General features: G+C 43.7%; 1 protein-coding gene across 1 annotated transcript in view; it reads right to left on the bottom strand.

The window, feature by feature from the left end:
* SLC17A6 (solute carrier family 17 member 6) overlaps window positions 1-11535 on the bottom strand; it is a gene marked incomplete at both ends in the record, with an annotated part of 31123 nt that extends 19588 nt beyond the window's left edge. Inside the window, 3 exons of the mRNA XM_082317735.1 lie at window positions 7112-7230; window positions 8301-8553; window positions 11450-11535. Coding sequence (XP_082173861.1) covers window positions 7112-7230; window positions 8301-8553; window positions 11450-11535 — 458 coding nt within the window. The remainder of the gene's footprint in view (window positions 1-7111; window positions 7231-8300; window positions 8554-11449) is intronic.
* Between the last annotated feature and the right edge of the window lie 3310 nt (window positions 11536-14845).

Genomic DNA, 14845 nt, shown 5'->3' on the forward strand with positions numbered 1-14845 from the left:
GTTGGCAAGTACAACTTCGGGGTTCTCTCTTACAGTGCAAGGCCAGTTTACGTCTTCAGAAGTTGAGAAGCTGGCTCTTGTCTAACCATCCATAAATCCCCTGGTCATGCTGTGAATTATACATCGTTTGCAAATCAGAAAAACACACAATATGTCTACCTGCTAAAGGAGAGTGAATAATTTCTCTCTTTAAACCAGGAAAATGTAAAGATGTAAAGTTCTAGGAAATCTTTGGACTTGCATTTCTAAACCAATACTTTACCTTACATTTTTTTATGCTTGTTGTCATTAAAGCTGAGTTAGGGAGAAACATTCTGATTTCCCTGACACACCAATGACACAGATTCAGTGAAAATCTTTGGGACTCTGAGATGAGATGCACTGACATACAGTTGTCTGAAATATCGTTCAGTTTATTCATGCAAATAATCCTATCGGATTACTTGCTGGGAAGAAGGATTTAGCCCTTAATAACAAGATGAATGGCACTTTGAAAACAAAGATGAATTTGAAGTGAAAGGTTGATTTATATATTTTCATTCAGGTTAGAATGCGACAGTGATGAAGAGTTCAACATAGATGAGAGATAATTGCCTTGTAGAGAAATTTAGTATAGTTATGTAGTGATGATTCTTAATATGAATAGTGCCAGGACTTGCTGTTTAACAGGTAATGAGAAATATATGTCATTATCATAGAATTATAAGGTGACTTTAATTTTTAAAAAATTGTCATTCTATTCTGCTGTTTGTATTTCTTTGTGTAAGGGAGTTCTAATGTTTGCGTATATACAAATGAGCTAAAATGGTCACTCAGCTTTGTTTTACCAAAAAAAGTCTGTGATTATTGCAGATCTATTTTTGAAAGAGTACTTGGCACGTACAGTCAAACCCTGCATTTCTGTTTTAAATATATAACTGCAAACTTGTGAATTAATTCCCTATCCTGTGTAATGTAACAATGACCCATTAATTTCAGAGAATCTTTACTGATTTTAAGTGCTTAAACTGTTCACCTAGGAACTCAGTGAGGAAACACTGCCACAGCATTTTGGTAATGCTTCTGATGGGCAAGGGGTTTATTGTAGATTTCCAGCATGATTTTTAAAGAATTTTAAGAGTGCATCGAAGCTAAAATATAACAATATTTAAATTATCCTGAGATGAGGTGGTAAAAACCAGTACAGTTTCACACCTTTCCATTTATGTGTGACAGCACAGCAGGTAGTTTGTTCACAGACAGCTGCAGCTTTGCAATAGCATGAATGTGTAATAGGAAACATTAATTTAAATAAAATTATTATATTTCTAGATTAAAGACAAAACAAGTGCTTAGTTGTAAGGCAATCTAGCCTGACATTCTCTATGGTATTTATCCTTTATATTTTGCTTAATTATCCCTGTACTGAAAACATTTGTTCATAATAGCTAAAATATAACTTCCAATATAGGAATTAAACACCCAAAGAAGAAGAATCTAGCATATAATTTCTGTGGTTGGACCAGTGGTGGCTAGTCATTATTGTTAATATTTATGCTTTTTTCATTTATATGGCTGTCATTTACTGATTCTTGTCATATGTTTCCATGGGACTAAAGCACACGTTTATACCCAGCAATTTTTACCAGTGGAGTTATATGCATACTTTGTAATCACATTACCTCCTAGCATTCTTTGTTATATACTGAATACATAGTTCTTGCTATTTCTTTCACTATATGACATTATATACTATAATCTTTTAAGTAATTAAAAAGCTCTAAATAAATGTCTAATTTTTTTATAATATACAAGTACCTAAATTACCTGCAACAATCCAAGGTCAGTGTTATTGACCTAAATATACTGACTGCACTACATACAGAAAAATAAATATCCCAGGATTACATCGACTTCCTTATTAGAGCATCATGTTGGAAGCTTATGATGGATTTCTAGTCCAGCATGGCTTAAGATCCCACTCATCATGACTGCTTTCCAGAGTGGTTCCCTACTCCCAGATGTTACTTTTCACTTGAGTGTCGTATATATTGAACAGAACCCAGTTTACCAAATGGTATTTAATATATCATCTGATTGTCTGGTCCTTTTTGTACCCACAAGTTTATCAGCACTTATATGTATTCCCAAAATCGCTAATGAAATGTGAAGATCACAGTAGATCTTGTTTAAGGACTATTCAGCAGTATCATAATGATATCTAAATCTTTGAAAGGTTCATAAACACTAGCCAGTTAATCATCAGTCTCCCAGTGTGATAAATATCACTAGTCCCGTTACAGGCACTTACTTGGTTGTGCAAAACACAAAAGAAGGGGTTTCATCACACCTCGTGATGACCCAGGCAAATACCCCAAGTAATCTGGGGTCCCTATACAGTAGACAGGCAGAGATAGGCATGTTCTGGGAATGACACAGTACACCTGAGGTCTGAAGCGCTTGTTAACTCACTCGCTTAGTTAAACTATATAAATCTTCCTGGAGGAGCGCAAAGTCAAGAAAAACTGCACCCATTTCCAGTTTGCTGCTTTCAAAGCATCAGAACAGCAAAATCTGTTGATAATACAGTTGTTAAGATACTACAAAAGAATGTAATTATTAAGTGACATTTCTGAATTTCATATCAGAATATTGCATTCATTGCGTTGTTTCAAAACATTTAAACATCTTGGCCATTGATGTTTAAATGCATCCCATTTAAATCAATTTTGAATGATAGAGTTGAAGAACCACCGAACCACAAATTTCTTTTTCTTTCTGCTAATAAGATTTCAATCCCTGAGAATGATGATTGTTTTTTAAAATTTGTCAAGATGAGATGAATTCTGATCAGCCCTAGACAAAGTTCTTTTCATGGACTAAGTAGAAATTAAGACTAGGTGGGGTTGGAGGACTGTCAGCATCGCATACCCTTTCTGTTCACGTCGCATCGTAGTCATATAATGACAGCCCCTCTGGTGGGAGCCTCTGTAATGCTGACATTAAAACCTGTAGTTTAAAAGCATTCTAATGAGATTTTACGTGCTTTTAAATGGCATTAACTGCCATTATGAGTAATAGCTCAGCCAATTAAATAGTGTGGATATGTGGTATTAGGGCATCACACTTGAATTTTCAGTTTTCTTGTATTTTTCAAGGAAAAATACTTTTAAACAATGCAAAAGCAACTCAGTTCCTTCCTCCTGAAAACCCTTCTCACACTAGTCAAAACGCACTGATTTAGTGAAAAACATAGCATTGAATCCCCAACAATCTCAAAAAAAGTGTCACTATTCAGTTTTTGGGGAGAAAGCTTTGCTATTACTAATCAGAAAGGGTTATAACCAATAAACATTTATATTATTTTGGATTTGTCTCTGGAATCTGCTTGTCTATTCTTGCCCCTACAGTCTCAAAAGCTCTGAATTATAGCCAATTTTCTCTTGATAAAGATAGTTACGTAAAGATCTCTGCAGGGACCATGAATTCTACTCCCAGTGTACTGCAGCCTGGGGAGAAGGGTGCTTTTTTTAGTGTGAAGCTATGTATGTTCCAATAGGAGAAGTAACCTAGCTTAGTTGCAAACTTGGATGTCCATGTGACAAAATGCCTTCTCTAAACTACTAGAGCCTGCTCAATACTCTCTGCTCTCATTGTGTCATGCTTAATCAATGGCCAGGTTAATTGTTCATTGAGAACTTCACCCTGAGGAAAGGTATAGCTGTAATAAACCCTACCCATGGCACTCCACATGGTGCCTCCTTTGCACCTCCAGTCTCCTGTGGTTGGTTGCATACTGGTTTCATACCAGCACCTTCCAGAGGCGGATCCTCCTCTGGGAGAAGAGGTCTCTAGCCTTGTAGCAAAAGGGAATCCTTTTCTATTTTCACACACTACTCAAGGGATTCAAGTTTAAAGCTTCACTGATTGCAAATGAGGTGGCACCTGAGGCCCAGTCCGTGTCTTTTGAAAAAAAATGTTGTCTTGCAGTGCACTGAAGGTACCCTATTCCTACAGAAGTCAGTAGAGGTTGATAGTGGTCAGGAGCACTGACCTTTGTAATGTACTAGCCCAACTTCTATTGACCACCTGAGAGGTAAGTGCTCAGGAGATGAGTTGTTCCTCAGTGTTCTCTGGAATTTTTGAACACAGTTTTGTTTGACCTTGTTGGTACTACAGCAGCGTAAATACACCTCTTTTAAATAAAGCATTTTTCTTAGTGTTGGGCAGAAAATACTCTATAACAGAAAATTCTCAGTGATGCAATATGAGATAAATTGAGACCCAAGCTATCAAGTGCAAATTCCTGAGAAACTCCATTTACTACTTGTAAATCTGTAAATCACTAAGTCTGATCTGTCAGAAGTAATGGGGAGCTAGGCATGATAAGAGCAGGGGTCAAGGCAGAACAGAATAACTATGCAGCAGCAGCCTTGAGTTCTACAATTAGCAAAGGATCTCAGTAAAATGCTACCCATTGACAGACTCAGTTGAAGAAAACATATGAGAGAGTTCAGAGCTCGGGGTTGCTAATTCTTGATTGGCAGGAAGCATTTTAAAACAGGGTCAGAATCAAAATAAAGGGTTTCAGCCTAGCTTGAAATTAATGCATTGTTTGTAGAAAGGTTTTCTTGATACCACAGGAAGGTCATTTCTTCCATGTGTTATACCTTAGAGAAACTTTCGAATTATGCCAACCCAATCTCTATAATTGGTTGCTAGACTGAAGCATAATGTCAAGAAAACTCAGTGCCGTACACTCAGCAACTCCCTGTCAATAACAAATTAAGCTCACAAAGCACACCTTAACCTTCCTCCCAATTTCCTTCCCCTTAGCATCTTGGAGTCAGTTTTCCATTCATGTTATCTTTTCCATGTAATCATTATCCCCTTCCCTTCCAGAGAATGAATCTCTTGAAAATCTCCCTTTTTCTTGAGCTCAAGACTGAGTTTCTCACAGATCGTCTTGAATCTGGTGATGCTATTCTAGAGTCTATTATTTTTTATGTAGAGCACATCTGAACTTCTTTTGTCTGTATAAATTTAGACTTGTTCTGAATGCAAAGGAAACCATTGACGTCACAAAGATATTCAGTGAGGTTTGTAAAAAACAAAAAGTTACTTGGCTGTCATCCACCACAGTGTGAAGGGACCAGTTGTGGCTGTAGCACGAGACACGTAAATCAGCAGAGACTTTTATAGTAGCTCATATTCTATTGGTGCTGCAGGCCTGCGTACTCGCTTGTCTCACTTTTTCTCATGCAGTTCCTTGGAAAGGGTATGGACATCAAGGCTTGCACCCTATTTTGGGTGCCCATTTACCCTACAGTCATCCTGCTCATTGCAAGTTCAACGTGTAAATGTCAAAATCTCTCTGTAGCATTCAGGAGCTAACTTGTATTTTCACCTCCTCAATACCCTGTTATTCCAACCACTACATCTAACCACTCGGCACTCTATTCTCTGCCATTTTTACCTACAAACTAATTACAAATCACAGCCACTATCCATATTTTACTATTTGCAATTACTGGCAGGTATGTCGTAGCTAGTTCCTTAATTAAATCTGTGATTTACATAGTCATTAGCCTTGTGTTGGAGTTGTCTCAGAGGCTTCCACAATAGTAATAACTAACCACTAATCTGTGAAAATTGCTGAGTTAAAATACACCCGGGTTAATAACTGGAATTAGTCTTCATTTACTGTTGTAAATGTAAATGTTTGTGAAGAGGAGGGAAATTTGATTCACATACGCCAGGTTGTGTGTTTCTACTACTAAGTTTTCGTGGGAATGTCCCTGCCATTGTCTTGCAAATCTTTGTAGTTGCACCACTTTAAATGTGGATTGCTTCAAATGACTTTACTGGTGTTGCTGCAGTGAAGGAAGACAGATTTTTGATTCTCTGAGTGAAATTCTGCAGTCTTTCCTCAAGCAAAACTCCGGTTAATCCTGAGGAGTTACAGACTGTGTAAAGATGCAAAAATGCTCGAAGGAGGAAGAAAAGGAAAAGAACCCTTTAACTGGCTGTTAATTGTTGTTTGAAATAGCTTTTTACATTGCTGAACCATTATCAGAAAGATGGCACTTGTAAACAGACAGGCAATGGATGCCCCGGTTTAATAAATGCTGTATTTTGTTTTATTTGCTTTAAAAGGAGGGATATTGGGGTTATGTCGGTTACAGAGCATCTGTCCATTAGTAAATAGTCATTATTTTTAATGTAGGTCTCTGTCTAAAATGTATTTACCTTGGAGAGAGCATTTTTGCGGTAGCTCCCCTCTCTCCTCCCCCTCTTTCTCAAACAAACACAAGGAAGCTTGCTCGCCAGGCAAAGCCTCTCTGCCCGTCCAGGCCTACCTTTGATGTTGCCCACTCCTGAGAAGAGTTAAAGGTATATATTGCTGATTTTAGTATCCATTTACACCTAGTTTGTTATTGTTTTGAAGAGTGGCACTAGGACCTTCGCTACTTCTGCAAACGATGAGCCTATGGCATTAAGCATGGATGTGAAAGCCTCATGTGTCTTGAATACTCAGTGGATCTAATTAACAGGTAGAATCGCACCCTGGGTGCTTGAAAAATTGCCAGACACCATAGAAACGAGTCCTTAAGTCCTCGCACCATCTGCACTTTCTTTTCATTGTGGAAGTCTCATTGAAACATGTTTTTCGACCATTCTAAATTCATTTGTGCGTTAATGGAAAATTCCTGCTGATGGTTTTCCTTTTCATGAAAACGAAAATCATAAAATTCTTTCTTTCAATCACGGAAAAAAAAACTCTCTCAAGCGTTGATGAAATAGCGACTCTTTGAATTTCCCTCTGAATACAGGTTGTTCGAATATCATGGCACAACCTCCTTAAATGACTTTTTAAAGGAAAAAAGAAACCAACGCGAGATATCCCCCGCAAAACCAGGAGGGAGCTTGAAGATAGGTGACCACCGCATCGTCCCATCCGCGGCTCCAGACGCCCTGCAAGGGACCCTTCCCGTTTCTAACGCCCCTGCTTTGAAGCGGGGGCGGGTGCTGCGGGGGCCCGGGCGGGGGTGCCCCCGCCGCCGCCCCGCGCTCCCCGGCCGCCCCCGCTCGGCCCCGCCCAGGACCCCGGGGCTCTTTAGGCCGTCGTTACCTGTTAGCTGCCAGCCGGGACGAGATATACCCGCCGGGGATCTGGGTGATTATGTATCCCCAGAAAAAAGAGCCGTGGATCATGCCAACTGTTTCAGGATCCCAATTAAACTTCGCTTTCTTCCAATGCAAGGGACAGGGAGAGAAGGAGAGAAAGAGAAGAGGAAGGCTGTAATCGTGCCAGATTAAAGCATTCCCCGCAGTAGCTTCATACCGGGCAGTCGAGGGGGGTTTCTGGCGCCGGCGGTGGCACTCGGCGGCCGGGGCACAGGGACAAGGACGCGGGGCGCCGGGCCCCCCAAACTGCTCGCTCTGCCTGAGCCCACCACAGCCAATACCCCAGCTGCCCGCCGGATAAATAAGCAGCAAACCGAAACTCGATAACAGCAATAAAAATAGCACCCTCCGTGCCTCTCTGGGACACGAAGGTCGCTCAGGGGTGACCAGAGCCCCCCGTACCCTGAGCCGCTCGGCCGGGGCCGGGGCCGGGGCCGGGGCAGGGGCCCCGGGGCCGGGGGAGCGGCGGGCTCGGCCGCAGCACCCTGGGGCCGTGCCTGCCGGCCTGGCAAACCCAGCCCTGCGCGGGCGGGGGCGGAGGCGCGGTGCCCTCCCTGCCCTGTAAGCACCTACCTCTCGCCTGGGCAGGGAGTGAGCTGTAGGGGTTGGTTTGTCTCCGGACTTGTGTATTTAACACTCATCTGTATTTAGCATCCACCTCTTTCTCACTGCGCTATAAGTCGCTTTAAAACGGGTCTTATCATTTAGCGCCTTTTATCAGCGCAAATTCTTTCACCCTGGTGTTTTCAAACATTCCTGCACAACCTCCCCGTCTCCGTTTCAGCGCGGAGCATCCCTTGGCAGTCGCTTATTCGACGCCCTCCTTCCCCCATCCCTTACATTTATTTTACGTTTTAAAAGGTTGTGTGCAAAAGGGAAAAAAAATCTGCCCGCAAATTAATACCGCAAAATGGCTTTGGGCTGGGAACGGAAAAGGGAAAATCGGTAGAAATTGTTTCTCCCTCAGGAAGGGGTTTCCCTGCTCCGAAGCGCGGCGGCGGGGCCGGGCGCACGGCGGGCTGCAGCGGGGGGCGATGCCCCGGACCCGGCGGAGCCCCTCTCGCCTGCTCTAAGGGGCTTGAGCTGGGAGTTGTACTGGGAGGACATGGGATTTACGAGGGAAGGGTTCCCACCTCTTTAATAATTTTTCCTCCTCGGTGTATAGTGCTGTTATTGACCATATCCACGATGGCCACTCCCAAGTTACATCGGATCCCGAAGGAAATGCAGAATCCCAGTCCGCTCATGATGGCAATGATGTACCTCCGGGGCAGCCCGAAGCAGGTGCAGTCGCACAGCGGGGCTTTCTTCTCGGGCACTTCCATGGGCTTTCCATCTTCCGTCAGCTCGATGGTGTCCCCGGGCTTCTGCCTCTTCTCTAGGACTCTGCCCGACACAAGAAGGGAAAGTCAAGCCCCTGCCTGAACGCTCAGCCACTTCGGGAAGCTGAAGGCTTAAGTTCACCGCTCCCCCCGCCCCTTTGGCTCGGCTTGGATTGATTTGAGGATTTATTCCTTGTTTTCCACTCACCTTCAGCTGTTCTTTAGCAATGACCTGTGGGAGTCACGATTAGTCATCCCCAGCTCCCCCCGCCACCCCGCCGCAGAAGCCCAGGGAGGAGCTCTAGCTGAGAATTGCTCATCTATCATTAAAGACTTCTGCTGAAATATGTAGGACGCATTAAGAAGACATCATCTGTAGCCACTGCAGAGGCGCCATGTTGGGCACCCCAAGAGGCACAGTATGGACACCAAAACAGCCTTTTGGAGAAGGTTTTATTCCCTCCTTGCTCTATTAGAAACACCAAGCGGGGTGATCTTGGTGTGCATCTCGCTTCGGGTCTGGGAACAAAAGAAATATTAACAAAAAGGGAGGGGGAACGATATTGCTACTTATTTTAGATTTGCAAAATGGCTGTCACATGCAGTGGAAGAAAACATGACCGTCTTTAGAGAACTGGCATCTCCGGAGGAGTCTCCAAAAGATTGCATCTGATCAGCTACCCATTGCGTGATCGCTTAGCAGGTTTAACCTTCCCAGATCGGCTCTAAGCTCGATCTCATTGCCCCCACTCCCTTGTTTTTACGTGAGAATCCTACCTCCTAGAAAACAATGTGCAGGAATCTGAAGGGGAACGGTTATTTGCAGCTATTTCGAATCAACAGAAAACTACCGAAAAAAAACCCCTGCCATCCACGAAAGGTGACTTAGAACATTTCATTTTATTTCTTCTTCGGTGCAAAAGCTTTAAAAATGCCGTGTCGGTAGTTAGAAAGATCGGGTTTATCGCACAAGTGTCCCATGCTGAATCTCTTAATCTGCTTTTGTAGTCACTGAGGTATTTAAAAGTCAGAAAACCTGGCGGCTTCCAGCCCAGCTCCAGCTCTTGAGGAGCGCCTCCCTGACCGATTCCCGACACTCTGGGCTCCCCCACCGCCGCCCTCAGCCCTGCTCTAGGAGCGTTTTCTCACGTCAGAAATTCTCCTCGGAGGAGCACCTCTTTGAGGTTAACTCATCCGGCTGATGGGGCAGTACCAATTAGCAGAATAAGGCTCAAAAGGTTCTCCGTGCTTTTTTCTCCAATATTTTCTCCAAATACAGGGATTTTCTCCGATAGATACTCGGTCGAAATCCTCCCGATTTTTCTTTGCTGGGAGAATTATTTCCATGCTTAAAGACGGCAGCATTAAGAAATGTCTTAAAGTTGTGAATAAAATAAACCACCGTGGGTTTATGTTCAAAATTCGTTCGTGTGAATAAAAAATCGTGTAGAAGTGTCTTCTCCCTGAATGGGCTTCTTGTCCTCGGGAAGACACTGAGGTATAAGGGACGGGGCAACTATTTTAATCCTAAGAATCGGAAACCAAATAGTTGAGTCCCGTGCGTTGAAAAAGATCAGTAAATCGCGCATTTGTTAATGAAGGGGGAGCTCAAACGGAGTTTTGCTGGAAAAGACAAACACCGTTTCCCCATTACTCACTGTGTGACTACATAGAAAGCAGTAGACACGACCGTTTTATTTACATGTTGTAGCGACTTTTAGGGCGAGAAAGAGGTTTATTTCCTTAATTATATTTTAAGCAGTTATTCTGGATTATCAGTATTTCTTTTTCTGACCATTGAAAATGACTTAAATATGACCAAAAACTATAGGATATTCACTGCGTTGTTGATGGCTTTGGTTTTGCTTTTGGCTTTTCAAAATTGTACCCTTCCTACTAAAATGGAAATCTTAATTTTGTCTTTATCACTTCACTGATATGTCCCCTTTCCTGAAAATGGCAGCAGAAGTTGTGACTCATGCTGTGGAACAGCCTTGTGCCGGTGCCCAACACTGCCGCATAGGTATGGAAAAAAGACTTTTACGTGACCTACCCTAGGCAGATAAATCCGCAGTTACCTTTAATCTGTAATTCGAAAAACAAAAACAAAAACACCTTCGGGGTAATTTCTAGCAGAGGGGACAATCGAAAATACATTGGAATTTCACAGACTATTCTCAAACGTCCTGGAGGTCACTAAAGTCGCCAGATCGGATGGAGCACGGTGTGTCAACTTGAGCGCACACACTTTTTAGGTGTGCGAGAATTTGGGCTTCTTTATCTGGCTGTGCAGGGCTCGAAGACGGTAGAAATGATCTGTACACACAGAAACATACCGTTGAGTGATGCTTTTGAGTTTAGCAATTGCAGTTGTGTATTACTTATAAGACAAGTGGATGCTTCTCAAGGCAGACGGATAAATAATTAAACACATCCCTCTATGTGTTTCAGCTTCAGGAGAAAAAAAAAATCGTTCGGGTATCAATTATTTATACATCTCCATGTTTATCTTCCTCTGACGACGAATTACACAAGGGACAAGACTAATCGAAACCAGGAAAGATTATTATTATTATTTTTTAATGATTGGTAAGGGCAGGGGGAAAGATCCTGTGACTGCATTGCAAAATTAACACGGAACAAAAATACAGGGAGCTGCTCTCTCGTGATTATGATTTCAAGATGGGATCCTGGTTTTGTGGGAGAAAGATGGGGTAATCTTTCGCTACACATTTACTGACATCGTCTGCGAATCAGATAGAGAAGTTGCGAGGGTGCCATATTGAGAAGCTTCAGCACTAGTTTCTAGGATCCAGATTATATCAGCAGTATCTCAGCAGCTCCCAGCCCCTCCGCCACTAACCTCCCCAAAGCATTCGCCCTCCTTCAGCAGCTGGCGGTTAAGAAAAGCTTCCGATTATTTCTAGGAAGTAGAGTCCTATAAGAGATCTCAGTCTTACCTGTAGAGTTGACCAAGAGATTTTCCAGCAAAATTCTTCAATCCCTCCTTGCCAGGGGTCAAAATCCTTTGTTTTACCGACTCCATTCCTGCAGGGGTGCTCGCTGGATTCTGCTCTGCTCTGGATAGGGCACCGCTACGAGCAACGATGGTTCATATTGGTTTAATCTCTTAACTTTCCCCCCTCATTAAATGGCTATCAGCGCACCTCCGGGCGAAGGGAGAGCGAGAGGAAGCGTGCGCGCCCGTGTGTGTGTGAGAGAGGGAGAGGGAGAGACGGCGTGCGGAGCCGGGGGGGGAGAGGGCGAGGGCGAGGGAGCGCGCCTGTGTGCGGCGGCGAGCGGGGAGCCGGAGAGCGCTGCAGGCAGCCCCCGGCTTTCCCGGCAGCGCCGAGTTGCCAGGCACGGTCAGAAAGTCTTCTCGGCCTTGCAGGGTGCAGCGGTGGCGGGTGGAGGCAGTGCCATGCCCGGCTGGGAGGGGACGGAGATCCCTTTGCGGGAGCGTTTCAAAGCAGTCTCGGTTTGGCGCTGGCGGTGTCCCCGGCTGTAGAGCGGGCGGGGGAGGGGTGCGATTCGCCGCCGTAGGCAGACAGCTGCGAAGTACCCCGCGCCCCGGCGCCGCTGGCTAAGTCCCTCGGGCGGCGAGGAGCCCCGGCGTGTCCGCGCTGCCCGCGCCCGCCCCCGCGCAGCGCTGCTCCCCGCGCGGCCGCGCAGGTCGCGCCCCGAGGCGGCGGCGGCGGCGAGCGGCGGCCTCAGGGCGCCTCGCCCCCTTCAGCACCGCGGGCAGCGCCGCGGCCCTTCAGCACCGCGGGCAGCGCCGCGCCCACGCCGCGCCGCGGGGGCGGACCGCGCTCCGCAGCCCCCGGGGAGCCGCGCCCCCGCCTCCGCCCGCGGCCGCGGGGGACGGGGCCGCGCAAGCGGGGCCTCCTGGGGGACCTCGGCCGCCCCCGCCCCTTCGGGGCCAGCGCCGCGCCGCGGGGTTCGCCGCACGTCGGGGCGAGTGTCACTGATCCGTTTGTGCTGGCCGGGCGGGGAAAGGACATGGCCTTCCTGCAGGCGGCCGCGCTTCGGGGGAAAGAGGGCATTAACTGCAAATAACACTGCTCTTGCTATAAATAGATAACGTCTATTCTAAAGGTATATTTATCTCTATACCCGTATTTACTCGCACAGCTTATTTTATATCATATTAGGCATCCATTAGTGACTACTTTCTCTTACGCATTTAATATTTTCCTTCTCTTTTGTGTCCTCTGCTTTCATGCCTCTGAGCAGGCCAGCGTAGCATTTAGACTTGATTTGTGGGACTTACAGCACCGCAATGAGCTGGGCACATTCTGGACAGAATTATTTTTCTTTCCAGAATCTAGTACTAATTTTCCGACTGTAACTACTTTGAAGTAGACTGAAGATGCAAAACATAGTATTTCTTTCTAAGTCATAACCGTTATATTTCTCTTAGGCTTCATGTTAGTCTTAAAGTTTCTGTAGATTTGTTAATTTAAAAAAATAGTGTATTACTTGTGCTCTGAACAAATCCTTCTAAAATTATTAAGCCCCTTCACTTGCCTAGTTGGTGACAAAATGTAAACAAAATGTATTTTAAAAGTAAGATTCCCTGAGGAAAACATGCGTTGGAGCTGCAATGTCCTAAAAGCCAGTGCTCTTTGGATTTATATAAACATTTTTTTCTGATGTTGCCCTCTGGTGGAGGGTTAATGAAGTTTTACAGCAGCAAAGCACGTTTATGCAAGAAAGACCAATTATTTTAATATTGAAATTCCCATAAAGACTAAACCATGTAGAATTCAGTATTTCCTTTCAAAGTTGTAGAAGATCTACAAAGTACTAGAGTAGAAAATAAATTAAATCTATATGTAACTGAAATGTTGCTAATTAGCATCATAACACAGAGCTGATTTCTAAATCATGGTAGGTACTGAATGTGGCTTTCAGCATAGGTTTCAGTGCAGCATCTTCACTACCGGCACGCTGCTGAAAGGATTTTTCCCAGCACACGCAAAGCCGCACAGTTATATAAGCAGGTCTTCCAGTGTTTCATGGCTCCACTGTGCCATTGCAGATGCTCAGAGGAAACCCGGAGTAATAGATTTTCCTGAGGGGCAGCAGGAAGAGGAAATTGTTTAGCAGGGATGAAATGGGACTGGATTCCATAACACAAGCATTTCAGAAAAGTACCGAGCCCTTTTCTGAGCTGAAATTGGAGAGAGTAAAGTCTGCGGGGCAAGGGTGCTTTGTTTATTTGCACACTACGTACAAGGAGTTCCGGCCCTTTTTTTAGAACGCTCAGCACTGGCCTGTTTTTGATCCTATGGGTACTAAGTGGCAGCAATAATTATTTGTAAAATAATAGCATTTAATAAGTAAATGATGACTGCTTTGGGAAAGATGAATAATTTATCATATCACACAAAAATGAATTTAAAGGCCAGATGACACATTCCTGGGTATAGACTCTTACTAGAGAAGAATTAGTTAGTCCTGAATTGGATAAAATATGCAAAATAGCAAACAACCCTGGTATAGTAAACTGCTATAGTGACTAGGCTGCTGCTGTAGCCATCCGAAGTAGAAATGTTATGTCTACCACATGTGATACCCGTATCTTACTGAGTCCCATCCTGATCAAGTTCAGCTGTTTTGGTTTCACATGAGGTACTAATAAAAGCAGTAGAAAGCTAATGTCATTAGTGTTATAAAATAGGTACAGACTTGTCAGCTTTTTTAACTTTGTATGTTAGTTATTTAACCTTGGTAGGATAAGCCATTTCTGGAAGAAACAACACATAGTATTAATTTATTTTATCAAAATCGTTATCAATAATTATTTCTATGATGAATACCTGTCACAGACAGACTCTTCTCACAAAAGGCCTTATTCAAACTCCAGTGAAACCACTGTGAGTTCTTTCCACTGGTGTCAGTGGCAGGTGAAATAGGAAGTTATGAAGAAAATTTTAGTCCAGATATCACTGCTAAATGTTCACATATTGACCAGAAGGAAAGAGATTCAGTCAAAAGTCACCCAGTAAAAAATGCCGTTCTGAAAAAGCTCTAAGAATATCCGTGGGATGATATGGTATGATGCATGATGCTGCAGATGCCTGCAGTTTTTCACATAGAGCAGAAAGCTTACTGTTTAATCCTGAAATCTTGTAATTAAATACAATTCTCTTCACCTGATATTTTGTTTTTCTTTTGCTTGTGTGAAGGCTAAAGGATTGAGTCCTTACCTGCCCTTTTGTTTCTATAAATAGTTCCTTTTTACAAGTTTCTGACTGAGCTATTTCAACAAGTTAATTGAAAGAGCTGAAGAATTACTGATGTGGTTCTTAGTGTGATTTTTCTTATTGCTATATATCTAATCTCAAAATTTT

Source organism: Platalea leucorodia (assembly GCF_965183815.1).
Source record: "Platalea leucorodia genome assembly, chromosome: 7".
NCBI classification, from domain to species: Eukaryota; Metazoa; Chordata; class Aves; order Pelecaniformes; family Threskiornithidae; genus Platalea; species Platalea leucorodia.